General features: G+C 43.1%; 1 protein-coding gene across 1 annotated transcript in view; it reads right to left on the reverse strand.

The window, feature by feature from the left end:
- Positions 1-3,379: 3,379 nt before the first annotated feature.
- Positions 3,380-18,052, reverse strand: part of LOC141191700 (uncharacterized) — a 30,472-nt gene continuing 15,799 nt past the window's right edge. Inside the window, exons 2-7 of the mRNA XM_073661641.1 lie at positions 13,139-13,288; positions 12,833-13,012; positions 12,626-12,749; positions 12,449-12,546; positions 12,160-12,250; positions 3,380-9,729 (exon numbers count right to left, since the gene is read on the reverse strand). Coding sequence (XP_073517742.1) covers positions 7,634-9,729; positions 12,160-12,250; positions 12,449-12,546; positions 12,626-12,749; positions 12,833-13,012; positions 13,139-13,216 — 2,667 coding nt within the window. The 5' untranslated portion in view covers positions 13,217-13,288 and the 3' untranslated portion in view covers positions 3,380-7,633. The remainder of the gene's footprint in view (positions 9,730-12,159; positions 12,251-12,448; positions 12,547-12,625; positions 12,750-12,832; positions 13,013-13,138; positions 13,289-18,052) is intronic.

Consider the following 18,052-nt stretch of genomic DNA (forward strand, 5'->3'; position numbering starts at 1 on the left):
ACATAGTTGTTGATCAATAATAAAAATAATCCTCTAAAATACAACTTGCCTAATAATTCTGCACACAGTGTAGTCTTTCCCACACCTTGGTTGACACATAGATATTCAGACCTGTAATAATGTTAATTAATAGTGAAACCAACAGACAAATTCGTTTTTAAACCTTAAAAAATTGGCAGTGAACATGTAATAGGCCTGGAGATCAAATTCTTATTTTAAAAAAATTACAGCAAAAATACCTTAGTGTCATAAGAATAAATACTTCACCGCATGGAGGTATTCTGGTATGATATTCCTGACCTCAACACCTCCAAAAGATGGTCGAATGTAGATACGCTCACTGGTACAGGAGGAGCGAGGACCCTGCCCGCGAGGGCTCACAGTCTACAAGGGATGGGTGAGGATACAGTAGGTGAGGGTAGAGGAGGTCATGCAGTAACGTGGTGGAGCGGTGGTTACTGCAGGTTGTAGGCTTGTCGGAAGAGGTAGGTCTTCAGGTTTCTTTTGAAGGCTTCCATGGTAGGCGAGAGTCTGATGTGTTGGGGTAGTGAGTTCCAGAGTAGGGGGGATGCACGGGAGAAATCTTGCATGCGATTGTGGGAAGAGGAGATAAGAGAGGAGTAGAGAAGGAGATCTTATGAGGATCGGAGGTTGCGTGCAGGTAAGTACCGGGAGACTAGGTCACAGATATATGGAGGAGACAGGTTGTGGATGGCTTTGTATGTCATGGTTAGGGTTTTGAACTGAAGTCTCTGGGCAATGGGGAGCCAGTGAAGGTATTGACAGAGGGGAGAGGCCGGGGAATAGCGGGGGGATGTTGTTGCCAAAAAATACTTCAAAACCAGGCTACAGCGGTATTATGGGGGAATTTCCCAACATGATATATGTGCTCACAGTGTGGGACATGGAAACGAGGCTTTTTATAGGGTTCTACACAAGGATTTCTTAGGCATCTTAGCGAAAATACATGATGAAAATTACAAGGCAGACGGATGCCATTCGCATCACATACGCTCATATGTGAAAAAGACGGCACAATCACACTACACTCTCAGAGCAACTGAAAGAAAAATAGTGTGACGCTCATCCGACTCTCCTGCATTAAAATAAGATGCGAGTGTGACTGCGGCCTAAGAAGGGTTATGATAGGAATCGTTGGAGTCAGAGTCCTGGAAAGTATTGTCAGAGGAATCAAATTCAGAGGAGCTGGAACATGGGATTTGGAGGCAGATTTGTGGTATGAATGGGGTATTAATATTGATTTGTTGGTGTGTACTGTTCCACTCCATCTACCCCATTCATACACCTGGTTAAGTGTATAGTCATTATTATCACGTTGGAATTTATTTTTCTTCATAGACATAATGCTGTCTTCCAATTTGGTGATCGTTTGTTGCGTTTTACTTATAAATGCTCCATGTTCTGTGTTAGATTTATATGGCTCCAATGTTAGTTTAATATCATTCATTTATGATTGAACAGCAATTCATTTTTGCTCCTCAATCTTAACAATAAGACACATGAGATTTAGAGAACATGTAGTAAGTAAATGGTTCCATTGCTCCACAAATTGCTGAGAATAAATGGTTGTCGGAAGTTTTTTGATCCGTAGTCCTCTAGGGACCATATCTTTATCAATATACTTCCGTAATGTTGTTTTGTCCCACCATGTTTTCATTTCATAACTCATGATTTTTTTAAGTTTCTTTAAGTTGTCAAACATGGAATTAGGAGTCTGATCCGATTGTCTGCCATTATCGGCCATAACCGCCACACCATCCGCCCTTATGAACTATGGCCTACACCATGGCTGTCTCCTCTCTAGTTTTCCCTATGACCTAAATAATCCTCCTATACTATAAGGCCCCAACACTGTCCGCCTTAATGAGCTATACCCACCACATTGTCTGCCATTATCAGCTATAACCGCTACACCATCCGCCCTTATCAACCATGGCCTATATCATGGCTGTCTCCTCTCTAGTTTTCCCTAACACTCTCTATATCTCCACACTGCCCCCCACCATGCTAACCTCTCTCCATATTGTGCCATTTTCACACTGCCCTCTCTCAATATCCATTCTGTGTCTCTTTTCACACTATGCCCTCATACTGCTCTCTCCAAACTGTATCCCACAGCGCAGGTATAATGTCCCCCACAGCTCCCAGTATAATGTCACCCACAGCTCCCAGTATAATGTCCCCCACAGCTCCCAGTATAATGTCCCCCACAGCTCCCAGTATAATGTCCCCCACAGTCCCTGATATAAAATGATGTCCTCTACAGCCAGCCATCCTTTATCATAGAGGAAAATGAAATCATTGGGTTTGAAACATAGAGCAACAGGTCATCTGAATATAGAGCTAGTTTATAGTGATGTGAGCCTATAGTAACTCCACTAATATCTGGATTTGTATGTAATGCTACCACTAAATGTTCCAATGCACTGTGTCGAATGCTTTTATGGCGTCAACAGAAACATGGCACATTGGGATCCCCTGGCTTTTTGCATGGGAAATTAACAATGTTTTATTTGTATTATCATGAGCTTCTCTAGCCTTAACGAAGCCAACCTGATCGTTGCTAACAATTGAGGGTAGATAGTGGGAGAGCCGTGTTGCAATTATTTTAGAGTATTTTTATGAGTACATTAATTAATGATATTGGATAAATATTAGGGCAGGTATTTGGTTCTCTTCCAGGTTTTGATAGAACCGTTATATCAGCCTCAAGTGATTGGGGGGCAAAGGGGTCTTCTGAGATATTATTGAACACTTTTGCTAAAAATGGTAATAACAGAGGTGCAGACATCTTATAATAAAATCTATTATTGAATCTATCTGGCCCAGGGCTCTTCCCAGTAGGGAATGATTTAATGGCCTCTCATATCTGTTGCTCAATGAAAGCTTTGTCTAGTACCTCCAGCTCGGGGGTCTGTAAGGAAAGTAGGGCAGTGTCCAGAATATATTTGTCAACTTTTGTTTCAAGACTATTAGGCGACACGTCGTGGTATTGTGCATAAATATTATATAGCGAGCTATAACAGCAATGAAATGCTTCCTCTATGTCAGTGGGGTTATGAATTTATAGCCGGGTGCCCCTTTTATTCTGGATACGTATATCCTTTGCATGTGTGGATGTAACCTCCTTGTCAATGAGCGGCCACATTTACCTGTGAATTCATACGAGTATCTTCACATGCAATCTTGGTATTTTATACACGTTTCATCTATTAATGACCTTCGCTCCTTTCTTTTTACAATCAGAACGTTTTTATTGAACAAAACAAAGAATTACCAACATTTTGTTTTTCTTATAGAAACATTGTGAGAAAAGCAATAAAAAGAAAGAAAAACCAGTAACAATACGACAACCGGTTTACAATGATACAAATCCCAATATCGCTCTATAGTACAAGGTTTTGGAATAGTAATTTTACATTTGTACATAAATGTCTGAAATATTCCTGACTGATTATTTTTTTCCCTATTGGGACAACAAAAGAAAAAGAATATATCTAAGAAGGGACAATTATATGGACTGAGACAATTATTATTCGCTGACACCTTGGGTATAAGGATATAAATTCCTGGTTTACTGTAAGGAAATGGACAAACGGTCCAGTATAGTATTTCTGAGGTTTTCTGAAGCCATACCGGGGGTAATTAACCATTGTTCCCATATGTGTATGGATTTCTTGACAGCGTTTCTTCATATATAAGCTTCCTTTCCAAGCATAGTGTCATTTATCCTGGATTTTAGTTCTGTTATCGTTGGGGGAGAATTGTCTATCCAATGTAGTGCCAACAACTATCTGGCTTGGAATAATATTCTGGAGCTAGCTATTGCCATATGGGAGTCTGGTCTACGTCCTCTCCCAGGAGTCTCAGGATACAGATTTTAGGTTGCAACTGAAGTTGTATCCCAAATACAGATAGTACAAGAGCGATCACCACATTACAGTAGTCGCCAATATTCCCACATCATATGTATCAGGTGGGCGTCATTTTGACCACATCTAGGGCATGTGTCATCAATCTGTATTAAAATTTTAAATAAAATACTTGGGGATCTATATACCCTATGAATGAGAAGAATTTGGGACAATCTTTGTGACTCTGACAATGAAAGATTCGGTGTCAAATCCAAGTTTCCTCAGATAAAGGACCCACATCCTCCCCCCATTTTGTCTTAATTATCAAAGAATATTTACCCAAATGTAGGGCAAGTAACTGCCTATAAATAGGGGATAGTAGACATTTTGTATCCACCGCTGTAGCAATGGTATCTATCGGGTGATGTCGATCAATCAGTATGGCGTTTATTCTAGTTGTGTGTTATATGCATGACGTATTTGCAGATACTGATAAAGCACCCTATGTGAAAGGCTAAAATCTGCCTTTATTTGTTCAAAGCTCTTGAATAATCCATTCCTTAAGAGTTGTGATACCAAACATATACCCCTATCCACCCACTCACTAACATTATTTAGTTTCTGTAGCTCTGATAAGTTATAGTTGTGCCATAATGGAGTATAGTTTGTGTACTTTTCAATCCCCAGAAAATTTTTACCCCTATCCCACACCTTATATATTAACTTTAGTTTAAGACATTTTAGGTCATTTTCTCCAGGAGGCCCCATATCTAGTACTGAGAATGGAAGCTTCCGCTTGGTTCCTCCCATAAGTAGGTGCCCTGAAATTCCACAATATTTGCGAGTAACCCATCCATGAAACTATCTTAGCTGCTTTCTAGCGTTAAGCAGGTCTGCGTATGTCTGGAGGGAAGCAGATCAGTTATGTTGTTTGTCAAGGAGATCAATCCGCTCAAGCAAAAGGGGGACTTTAGCTGCTTTCTCTTTTAAGCCTGGATCCATGTTTTATTAGTATCCCTCTGAGGATGCATTTGAGAGCTTCCCATTGAAATGGTAAGGCAGTTTCATCATGCTCATATTTGTGAAGGAGTCTATAGTCTCAAGAAGGTCTGAGACACAGAGTGAGTCTTTCAGCAGATTATCATTAAGTTCCCACAGTTGAAGCCTTGGTGGAGTCAGGTATAGTCAGATAACAATATACAGGAGCATGATCTGACCATATAGCAGTCCCTATCAGAGATGTAGGTTGCCATGTAAGCAAGTGATGGCAATTTAATGAAAAGTCTCTACGGCTATGGATATTGAGTATAGGAGAATAATACGTATAATCCTTTACATCTGGATGTAGTATCCTGCATACATCGACCAGTTGGTCACAAGTAGGGAGATATAAGTTTGCCAAAGTCAAAATGTTGGAATAGATGGAGATCTTAAACACATACACGCTCTCAGTGTCAGACAGTGTTTCTACCATAGTATGCGGCAGTGATCTGTGTCGGCCTATACTCCGCACCTTAGACTTCAAAACAGCATTTGTACTGTGAAGCCAAGATGAATAATATCTGTTAGTAATCTGAGGTACAGTATATGATCGCCTCTAAAGTGGGACTCCTGAAGAAGGAGAAAATGAACGTGTTGTTTATTCATATGATAAAACACTTGAGCTCCTTTCTCTCGAACATTAAGTCCTCTGACATTCAATGAAGGAGTTTTGAGTTGTGTCATATTATATGAAAAAAAGGAGGAGGGGAGAAAAGAAAGATTAAGAGCAAAGAGGAGGTATAGATGGTAGATAGTAATGTCTACCTCTCAGTGGCCAAGAGGTATAGATTATGAATATATCAAACACCAGGAAATTACGAAACAAACAGATCCCAATGCAAGTCCCTAACTGGGGGTTGTCTTTACAGGCGTAAGTCAAACCTTTAGTCCTAGGGTTCCTATTAGGGGGAACCATAGAATATATAGGGAGCAAAGTAATACGGCCTGATATTACAGTAATATAATGTGAACTCAAATTAAATGCCGTTCTAAGATATGAACTGAGACATTCTGTATAGTGGAAGAGTGGCACCTAAAACTCTATTTAGATATATCTTATTATATTCTGAAAGAAATAAGTACGCATCTGCAAACTGTCTCTCTCATCAGGGAAAAGAAGATTTATTTCAGGAGCTCATATGATTGTCAGGTTCCTTTCCCATCTGGGTGCATCACCATCAAATTCCTGATCCATTGAAACCCTTCTGTGAGGTGCTGAAACTCTGTGGCAATGGTGGAGAAGGTGGCCAGTCAGATATATGAATTCTGGGAATGTCCAGGACATCACAGAATGGTCTCATGTCGCTTTGATCTTTCAAAGTATACAATGTTCCATTTTTTTCAGACTTGCAGTTGGAAAGGGTACCACAGGAGTACATCAGACCATTTTCCTAGAGAGTATCAAGTAGTGGTTTCAATGCCCTTCTTTGAGCAAGTTGCCATTCAGGCTAGATCTGGGAGCAATTGTATGCGTTTTCCATTGAAATCACCAGGACCCATCTCCCTGCTTTCCTCACAACGGCCTCTTTTACACTGAAAATAATGTATGTGACCAATAATGTCCCTTGGACGCTCAGGATCTGGGCCATGATTGCCTAATGTGCGGTGCGCCCTGTCGATCTCCAGCTCCTTATCAATAGGGTCACCAAGGATATAATTGAACAGTGTCCACAGTGTTGGCATAATCGCTTGTGCATTGATGATTTCAGGATATTATTGTGATTTTCTTGGTCATCAATGATATTAAAGAGACTGTTTATTTGCTGGCTGTGAAGATCCAGTGTTTGTTTCTGAGCATTTTGATGGTCACAACTTGTACGACATCATCCTCTTATCTCTGTACCTTGTCAGTAAGCTGTGATAGGCTAGAAGTGAGGGGACGTATGTCAGTTTTGTACGTGGTCTTCAGCCTTTGTATATATTGCTCTATCTCTTGTTTAGTAGGGATAGACACAATATGAAATACAAATCAATTATGGCTTTCCCCATATTAAAATCCCTGTGGCTGGGGGAGTATATTTCACTGTGCAGCAAGCACTGCTCAGTATGTGGGCTTTGGTGAGAATACAGGGAGATTTGTGGAGATGTTTTCTTGTGAGGCCTACATTAAGAGAAAAGTTGATGCAGGACTTACAGGCTTGAGCTGTCTGGCATCATGAAGGTTAATTCTGATTATTTTTCCAAGCTGAGATGAGGCAGTAATGGCTCCGGAGCAGGATGATAAGACTTTCGATAAGAAACACTGCATACCAGACATGCTGACGGAGGTGGAGGACCTCAGATTAACCTCCGATCTCGTTTTTCTTTCCCATATCAGACGTCATGTTTAAGGCCGAAAATTGCTTATAATTCCCCCAGGAACACGGTCTGAAGAGAGTGCTCTCATTGCTATGTCCAGGCCATGTCTTTCCTGTTGATTTTCAATATGTCCGAAGGCGGCGTTGATTGGGAGCAGGATTGTGTGATGTAATAACCTTATGTGAGCCCCAGAAACGCGAGTTGTGACACCAATGGAACGGCGCCACAACGGGAGGTGCGTATGAGTGTTTTTATTTTAACAAGGCCAAACATGAGGAATGAGAAGGCGTTGTACCAATAGAAGTGGAAAACCCCTTTAAGAAGATACAATTTTTGGTTAGAATTGAAATAGACTTCTCCCCTGCGTGACTTCTCTGAAGTTTATTAAGAGTTGATTTCTGTGTAAAACATTTCCCACATTAAGAACATGAAAATGGCTTCTCGTCTGTGTGAGTACTTTGGTGACTAAGAAGTGAGGATTTCTTCACAAAACATTTTCCACATTCTGAACAGGAAAAAGGCTTCTCCCCTGTGTGGGTTCTCTGGTGTATAACAACATCTGATTTCTGATTAAAACATTTTCCACATTCTGAACAGGAAAAAGGCTTCTCCCCTGTGTGAGTTCTCTGGTGCTTAACCAGATTTGATTTCTGGTTAAAACATTTTCCACATTCTAAACAGGAAAAAGGCTTCTCCCCTGTGTGCGTTCTCTGGTGGCTATCAAGAATTGCTTTACGGTTAAAACATTTTCCACATTCTGAACAGGAAAAAGGTTTCTCCCCTGTGTGAGTTCTCTGGTGCTTAACCAAACCTGATTTCTGGTTAAAACATTTTCCACATTCTAAACAGGAAAATGGCTTCTCCCCTGTGTGCATTCTCTGGTGGCTATCAAGAATTGTTTTACGGTTAAAACATTTCCCACATTCTGAACAGGAAAAAGGCTTCTCCCCTGTGTGGGTTCTCTGGTGTATAACAACATCTGATTTCTGATTAAAACATTTTCCACATTCTGAACAGGAAAAAGGCTTCTCCCCTGTGTGAGTTCTCTGGTGCTTAACCAGATTTGATTTCTGGTTAAAACATTTTCCACATTCTAAACAGGAAAAAGGCTTCTCCCCTGTGTGCGTTCTCTGGTGGCTATCAAGAATTGCTTTACGGTTAAAACATTTTCCACATTCTGAACAGGAAAAAGGTTTCTCCCCTGTGTGAGTTCTCTGGTGCTTAACCAAACCTGATTTCTGGTTAAAACATTTTCCACATTCTAAACAGGAAAATGGCTTCTCCCCTGTGTGCATTCTCTGGTGGCTATCAAGAATTGCTTTACGGTTAAAACATTTCCCACATTCTGAACAGGAAAAAGGCTTCTCCCCTGTGTGAGTTCTTTGGTGATAGACCAAATCTAATTTCTGGTTAAAACATTTCCCACATTCTGAACAGGAAAAAGGCTTCTCCCCTGTGTGAGTTCTCTGGTGATTGACCAAATTTGATTTCTGGTTAAAACATTTCTCACATTCAAAACAGGAAAAAGGCTTCTCCCCTGTGTGGGTTCTCTGGTGGCTATCAAGAATTGCTTTACGGTTAAAACATTTCCCACATTCTGAACAGGAAAAAGGCTTTTCCCCTGTGTGAGTTCTCTGGTGCTTAAGCAAATCTGAGTTCTGGTTAAAACATTTCCCACATTCTGAACAGGAAAAAGGCCTCTCCCCTGTGTGAGTTCTCTGGTGATAGACCAAATCTAATTTCTGGTTAAAACATTTCCCACATTCTGAACAGGAAAAAGGCTTCTTCCCTGTGTGAGTTCTCTGGTGATTGACCAAATTTGATTTCTGGTTAAAACATTTCTCACATTCAAAACAGGAAAAAGGCTTCTCCCCTGTGTGAGTTCTCTGATGTCTGATAAAACTTGATTTCAATGTAAAACATTTTCCACATTCTGAACAAGAAAATGGCTTCTCTCCTGTGTGGGTTATCCGGTGGTTATCAAGATGCGCTTTCTGGTTAAAACATTTCCCACATTCTGAGCATGAAAAAGGCTTCTCCCCTGTGTGAGTTCTCTGATGTCTGATAAACCTTGATTTCTCTATAAAACATTTTCCACATTCTGAACAAGAAAATGGCTTCTTCTTTGTGTGACTTCTCTGGTGATTAACAAGATTTGATTTCTGATTAAAACATTTCCCACACTTGAAACAAAAAAATCTTTTCTCCGCTGTGTGAATGTTTTGATGCTTAAGAAAACTATTTCCACATTCTGAACGTGAAAATGGCTTCTTTTCATTAGGAGTAGTTTGTTTTTTAATGCTTATTTTGTGACTTTGATTTTCCTTAGTAGTCGGTAATGAATCAGAAGACAGGACCTGTTTCAAAGGATCAGGTGAAAGATCTTTCCTGTGAAGGGATGATGGTAGATCTGGAGTAATTGCATTCACTTCAATTGTATCCTCTGGGATCTCAAGATCATCTGATTTAAAAATTGAAGATGTCAGCTGTCCGTCTGATCTCCTGGTACAGTCATCTGCCAAAAATAAAACCAATTATTATTTTTGAATAAAATATCCTTGAATTATATATTTTTTAACATTTCTACTTAAACTGTAAAATAGCAACTCATGTAAAAAAAATATTGAATTATTCACCAAGACAATGACAGTTCACAGTGTAATAGAAAACCTCATAGGATGAACCAGTGGAGCGTGGTGTTCAACTATTTGTTCATTCAGTCTCTCAAATATGGAATAAAAAGCCAAACAATGTTATGTAGGCAAAAATAACACCAATAAAAACTTCTACTCATCTCACAAAAAACAAGTCCCCACTCAGGTCCATCATCTGTCAGTGGAAAAACAGAGATTTTCACATTATTAGTGGCTCAAAGGCTCTTGAAAAGCAACATGGCTTCCATAAACCAATCCAGCAATATCTGCTCTCCCACAGTCAGATCTCCCCCTCTCTTCTGAGCCTTGCAGTGCGCCCAAACCACATTTATCATCCATGTATTTGGCATTACTACAGTGAGAAGAACCCACTTAATTTACAGTGTGTGTCTCCTGGAGCACAATCTGGGCGCTATGTGTTGGGCAATAAAATGGCCTATTTGTACTGTGTGCTAATTTTCGGAAAGTGACTGTGGAGTCAAAGTAGTGACAACTTCTAAAGATTAATTCATTGAGGGTCATAATTTTCAAAATGGAGTCAATATATGAGAATTTCTACTGCTCTGATTTTCTGACATTTTGTATGGTGTGGTGTGTCCCATATCCCCTGGGATCTGCTCCGGCGACGTCTGCTTCTGTCACCAGGTGCTGTCCTATTTATTCTGCAGGCGGCGCTGGTGATTGAGAAGACGACGGGACCAAAAGTTCTGGGCGGCACAGGCTCTGTCCAGGCACTTAGATTAGTTTGCATGGAACCAGTAGTACCATCCAGTCTGGCGGTATGGGTGTGTGTGCTGTCCAGCTGAAGTAACCTGCTCCCTACTTCTGGCAATTGGAAAGCACCGCACCCTACTAAAGCTGGAAGCATATTGCCGGAAGCTGCCAGATCCAGCCTTGTTCTCCTCTGGTTCAGTCCTCTGTGATCAGCTCCCGGCTTGTGTATTTGTTTCCTGTTGTGACCCCGGCCCGTTTACTGACTATTTTTGCGTAGTCTGATTTTGTACTTTCTCTTCCCTCCTGGTTCTGGCTACCTGACTATTCTTCTTCCCATCTCACTCCACAGAACAGCAAGTAACACTATGGCCCAAGCCTAGGGGTCTCTGTGTAAGTCCAGATCCATAAGGAAGGATTAAAGGGTAATGGGCAAAACTGTGACTACAGATAATAACACCGATTGAAACGATCAAGCTGAACAGTCTTCTTCAGTAAAAAAAAACTTCAGTCTACAACTGTAACTACTAGGTAGTTAAAGACTCACATAGGTGAGGCAGGCCGATCCGACCCCAAATAAACTATCATACAGAATGAACATGTAAAAAAAATATAACAATAAAAATATGTGTTACATCCCCAACACAAATGTATGTATGAAGGGAGAAATCCAACACTAAACCGGAGTTGCACTCATTTATGGTGGACCATTGGAGGTATGATGAGTCCTGACCAGAAGAGTAGAGAAAGTATTAGTGCCCCCATTTCAGGAGAGATTGTGCAGGAATCTGAATTCCTTAGGATCAAAAAAATAATGGAATTCATGACGTGGAGTGAATCCATGAAACCAGGGCTCGAGCCATGCCACCACATCTCCTGGAGGCGTGAATAGATGTATATTACAGCCATCAGCCACGCACAGCTTAGAGAGATATCATGGCACAGGTGTAATGTTTTTTGCAATCCTGCTTGAAGTTAGTCAGTTTTAAAAGAAATTAAAAAGTCAGGATAAAGGGAAACTCTGTGGTTATTGTACAGAAATTCACACTTGGCCCTCACTGCACATTTAATATTGTTGATCATAAAAGTGTAGTTTGGCCAGAAAGACTGGACCTGGTCTTGTAGGGACCATATGAGCACATTCAGCGACACAGAAGGGAGAGAAGGTAGATTCATCCAATAAGATATCAGGGTCCTAGGAAGCCAATAGCATCATTAACCTCCGCTTTCTGTTAAAGGCCCATCAGAATGTTTTTCTTCAAGTGATTTTATAAGTTTTCAGCACATTCTACGTACGCTGTCATTTGGCTTTGTAGTTTACAGATCTGGGCAGGTAAGGGTCAGCGTCTACTAATCCCAGGGGGGTAGGTGGATCCTCCAGGTTGTAAGTTTTACAGAAAAGGGGTTTTCAATGCCCAAATTCATTTGAACAGTTTTGGGTGGAGAAGAATTTTGTGATCTAGAGGCAAAATGGTGATCACACGATTGTGATACGGCCGGACTACACCACCGATAAAGCAGCCACAGCCGGTGACTGAGAAGAATCTGTGACTTCTCTGCATTTAGTGGTCACTACTCACCTGGGTGGTCATATGTAGGAATCTCCTCTTTACACCGCTCATCACCCCTCACATATGTCTCTGTAGTATTAATATGGGTCAGATCTTCACCCTGAAACAAATATTGTAAAAGTCACAGACAGATGGAGAAGTCCCATCTATGATCAGCTCTAATCCTGCCATCTCCACCGTTCTCATTACACAAGTATAAAACATATAATACTGGTGGATAAAACAAGACTGAGCACAAGACCTTCACAGCCGTCTACACATCATAGGGGAGATCTCATGACACCTTCTCTCCATCTACCTGATGATCCTGAGGAACATTGGGATCTTCTTGTTTACAGTCCTGTGGAAGAAGAGGACGGGGACATCTCTCTGGTGATGTCCTCTTACTGGATAGATCTGGAGGAAACACATACAGGGTCTGAATTCATTCTTTACATACAGATAATTATAGGCCGGGTGTATTTAGTCCTATTACCTGGTGATGTGAGGTGCTGGGGAACCTCAAACATGATGCCCTTGTACAGATCTTTGTGTCCTTCTAAATACTCCCACTCCTCCATGGAGAAATAGACAGCGACATCCTGACACCTTATAGGAACCTGACACATACAATGATACCGTCATCCCCTCGATCCCTCCATAGCGTTACTGTATAATGTCCCAGCATTCCCAGCAGTGTCACCTCTCCAGTCAGCAGCTCAATCATCTTGTAGGCGAGTTCTAGGATCTTCTGGTCATTGATGTCTTCATGTATCAGGGGGTGAGGTGGAGGCCCCGTGATTGGGTTCAGGGGTCTTCCCCATCCCTCAGACACAGGGTCCTGACAGCGCTCACTAGAGGTCTTCTTCACTACTGTGTAATCCTGGTTATGGAGAGACACATTAATAAATCTCACTACAGACATTTCCAGAGTCCTCACCTCTCCAGTTCTGTCCATCTGTTATTCCCATAGATAATGATGTAATATGACGTCATCAGAATCTCTCACCTCTCCAGTAAGCCGGAAGAGGATCTCTAGGGTGAGGTGTAATATCCTCTCCACCATCTTGTCTCTGTCCATGTCCATCTTTTATGGATCAATAAGGAAAATTCTCTTATATAGAAGATCTTCACTGAGAGGATCTGATATTGTAGGGATCTGAATGAGAAGATGATGAGCAGATGTAGCATCATAAAAATCCTGTCTAATAATACAATTACTGGAGATAATAAGGGGAAACATATGAGGAGATTTATTATTTTACAGTGTTTAGTTTTCCTCTTTCTTCCTCGGAGTCGGCAGCGGAATACGTTTCTCATAGACTCATCTTCCATGACGCTAATTCTCGTCTCCTTTACCAACACTGGAATCGGCATTAGCAATACTGCAGGAGATATTCATTACACGTGACATGAGAAATAACTACCGCATTATCCGGAGTATAAGAAGACTGGGTGTATAAGGCGACCCCCAACTTTTCCAGTTAAAATATAGAGTTTGGGATATACTCGTTGTATAAGACTACCCCTCTTCCAACGCACATGCAATAAAAATTTAAAAAAAAATCAGATTTGATTTCAGTATGGTAATTTTAAAGTGATGAACCTTACCGGTGATTGGCTGGTTGTTGTATACAAAGCCTGCTTGGATTGGTCAGCTCTTCCTGCGAGCCCAGCTCTCCCAGTCTCCAAGACTATCAGAGCGGTAGCACATCCCTCTGGCCCGCCCTTGTATCCTATTACCGGTACCTCCTTCTCTGCCTCTCTGATCTCGCTCCTGAGGACTGCAGTGACGAGGTGAGGGGGCGCCTCACCGGGAAAGAGTAAGTGAAGCAAGCTGCAGGCGTCCGGGACGCCCGGGGTATGGAAAAAAGAGAAAGAGCGGTGCTGTGCCCAGAAAAACACGCCTCTTTCACAAGTCTGGCCCGCCCTTGTATTACCTCCTTTTCCGCCTCTCAGGAGGCAGAGAAGGAGGTACCTGTAATAGGATACAAGGGCAGGCCAGAGGGATGTGCTACTGCTCTGATAGTCTTGAAGACAGGGAAGGCTTATAAATTACCATAAATACCATATTTTTCGGACTATAAGACGCACCAGACCATAAGACGCACCTAGGTTTTAGAGTAGGAAAATAGAAAAAAAAATTTAAGCAAAAAATGTGTTCACGATGCACTTTTAAGGGGGAGGGGGTCTTCTGATGACACTGGTATAGGGGTAATGTCCCCCAATTCTGACAATATCCCCCATCCTGGTATATATGCCCCCCCCTTCCTTTTATACGTGGCCCCCATCCCCATCCTGGTATGCCTGGCATCCCTCCATCCTGGTATGCATGGCACCCCTCATCCCTATCCTGGTATGCATGGCACCCTTCATCCCTGTCCTGGTATGCATGGCACCCCTCATCCCTATACTGGTATGCATGGAACCCCTCCATCCTGGTATGCATGGCACCCCTCATCCCTATCCTGGTATGCATGGCACCCCTAATCCCTATCCTGGTATGAATGGCACAGCAATCCCCATCCTGGTATGCATGGCACCCCTCATCCCTGTCCTGGTATGCATGGCACCCCTCATCCCTGTCCTGGTATGCATGGCACCTCTCATCCCTGTCCTGGTATGCATGGCACACCTCATCCCTATCCTGGTATGCATGGCACCCCTCATCCTTATCCTGGTATGTATGGCCCCTCATCCTTATCCTGGTATGTATGGCACCCTCATCTTTTTCCTGTTATGTATGCCCCCCTCAGCCTTATCCTGGTATGTATGGCCCCCTCACCTTTATCCTGTTATGTACGCCCCCTCATCCTTATTTTGGTATGCATGGTCCCCCTAATCCCCATCATGCTTCACATAAAAAAATAAACACTCCTACTCACCTTTCTTCTGTCCTCCAGCGCTGCGTCCTATCTGCCCGCACTCATCTCGCCATGTGAGCCGCGCATGGCGTCACTACCATGCAAGGCTCACAAGGGGAGATCAGCTGCCGGAAGTCACTGCTCCTCACGCTGGGACTTCATGCTCCTTAATAGCTGGCACACAGCGTAGCAGCAGTGCGGCTCCTGCTGCCGGGCGATCGCGTGTGCCCGCTATTAAAGGGCATGAATATTCACCCCTCCCCACGCCCATGGAGAGAGGTTGAATATTTATGCCCTTAAACAGCGGGCACAGGTGATTCCGGCAGCAGCAGGAGCCGCGCTGCGGCTACACTGTGTGCCGCTATTAAGAAGCATGTATATTCAGTGCTCCTCATACCCCATGGGGGGGGTTTGGTCGACTATATAAAGTATTTGGGGGCCTCCCGACAGATGATGTCAGGGCAGAGAAGGATCTCTCATCCTGAAATTCAGAGGCTAATCCGTTTGTTCTTCCTGTAGATAATCGTCCGCTAGAGGAGTCTGGAGGCGACTCTCTCATACAGACCACAGGAAAGCTGGAATATTTGTGTGTATAGGGAGATGGAAGAGATAGCAGTCTGCCAAATGACTGTTCAGCCAACACTTATCTCATGTGTATCGAGCCGTTCGGATTACACTGACAGGCAAGGATAATACACCGCACTACAGCAGTACAGTGCATCACCTGAGCAATCAGAGGATTGTATGTTGTATGATCGTGACGTGCCCCCTGGGGCCGTGGGGTACACGGTAGCCGGGCCGGTTCTGTATTGGGGTAGTCACGGTGGCAGTGACCCAGTCCGTGGCCCAGGGCGGTCAAATAAAGAACAGTGAAAGTCAATTTGGGGAAATAAAGATTTGGGGATAATGTTCGTGACGCCACCCGTGGTATGTGGCTATATGGGGCCCTCGCTGTGGTGCAGATCCACTGGGGCTGTTGGTGACGCAGCAGAGATGGTTCGGCTCTCCACGGGTAGAGCTATGCCCCAGGGCAGTATATAGGACTTGATGAGGTAGATGTTGTCAGCAGGGACAGTGTAGTGCAGGGCAGGTGACGCAGCAATTAAGTCAAGGACACAGCAGGGTGCAGTCTTCAGGTTTTACTCACAGTTGTTAAGTTCTCCAGGTTACAGTTACCGGTTTGTAACCACCCACATCGTCCTGTGTCCTCCTGGGAAGTGATCCAGCCAACTCTCAGATATCTTAGGAGCACTTGAACGGGACCCTTTTCGGTGTACCTCTCCAGGCCGTCTCACTGCGCTGGCTCTCGCCCTCCTGCCCTGCGCCTCAGACACAGTGTCCCGAGCCAGTGGCCGTGGGCCTCGTCAGGCGACGTCTGGACTGTCCCCTTATCCTATATGGCCACCTTTTCAGCGATTATGTGTGGACTGTGGCTACGGCACCTAAGGATACCGCAACCTCCGGTTTGCTAGCTGAGCTTTAAAGTACTCCACTAGTCTGGGGCCAGTCCCCTCCTGCGGCCTTGATCCCTCGATGGTCAGCGTGAATTCGGGCGCACGGATGGCTTCCCGCACTCGCCGTGCCCCTAGGATCCCTTCTATTTCTGGAGTCTTTCCCACTGCTCCGGTCTTCTCCCCTCACTCTCCTACTGCTGGGCCCCTCTGACTGGGCCACACTCCTCACTATCCACTGAACTCCTGCTCCAAGCACTGGAGCCAGGAAAATGGACCCTTCTAGATGTTTCTACCCTTGCTTTTATACTCTTCCTGTCTGTGCTCCCCTGAACTGTTTCCTCCACCCAGCTCCTCCACTTAGTTCCACCCTCCTGAAAGGGACCAGGCCTGTGCTCTCTCTTAGGAGCAATCTTGCCCTTCCCTTATGAAGTGGTGTAGTGTTGGATGTGAGTGTGTGGGTCCCGGGTAGTGCTCCCTCCTTACCTGAGAGTGGGGTACCACACCTCTGGCTGAGATGCAGTACTTCTGTGGCAACTGGACCCGCAGGGGCGCCACAATCGCACTAATGAGAGCTGTCTAAAAAAATATTTAACATGAAAAAAAATCACAGTTTTAGCAACAAGAAATATCTGTCACTACAGGGAAACCAGACTCACTGCACAATGTTAGTTAAGTCACGTCCATAACAACTTTCTTATACTCTGTTATCCTATACACATTCTATACACAGTGACGTAGATAGAAATCACAGTGACGTAGCAATAGCTGAAATTGAGCCCCCCGAAGGGGAAAAAAAATATATATATATATATATATATATATATATATATATATATATATATATATATATATACAGTACAGACCAAAAGTTTGGACACACCTTCTCATTTAAGGATTTTTCTGTATTTTCATGACTATGAAAATTGTACATTCACACTGAAGGCATCAAAACTATGAATTAACACATGTGGAATTATATACTTTCCTTCACTGTTTATATATATATATATATATATATATATATATATATATACATATATATATATATATATATTTACTATATAATCGGCTGGCTTATCCCGTCTGTCTGTTGGTCCAGGAAATCCCGCGTTGCTGATTGGTCCGGCCGCGGCCGGTCGGGGTACTTCTTCTGCGAGCAGCCGGGAGATGACCGGCTAGCACCGGTCATCTCCCGGCTGCGTCGCCGCTGATCTCCCGAAGGTGGCCTGCGTGTTTCAAATGGCTGTATGTTTTGGGTCATTGTCTTGCTGGAAGACCCAACCACGATCCATTTTTAATGTCCTGGCGGAGGGAAGGAGGTTGTCACTCAGGATTTTACGGTACATTGCTCCATCCATTCTTCCATTGATGCGGTGAAGTAGTCCTGTGTCCTTAGCAGAGAAACATTCCAAAAACATAATGTTTCCACTTCCATGCTTGACAGTGGAGACGGTGTTCTTTGAGCCATTGGCAGCATTTCTCTTCCTCCAAACACGGCGAGTTGAGTTAATGCCAAAGAGCTCAATTTTTGTCTCATCTGACCACAGCACCTTCTCCCAATAACTCACAGAATCATCCAGGTGTTCATTGGCAAACTTCAGACGG

Source organism: Phyllobates terribilis, unplaced genomic scaffold (genome assembly GCF_046119375.1).
Source record: "Phyllobates terribilis strain yellow unplaced genomic scaffold, ASM4611937v1 Scaffold_51__1_contigs__length_9155689, whole genome shotgun sequence".
Classification (NCBI taxonomy): domain Eukaryota; kingdom Metazoa; phylum Chordata; class Amphibia; order Anura; family Dendrobatidae; genus Phyllobates; species Phyllobates terribilis.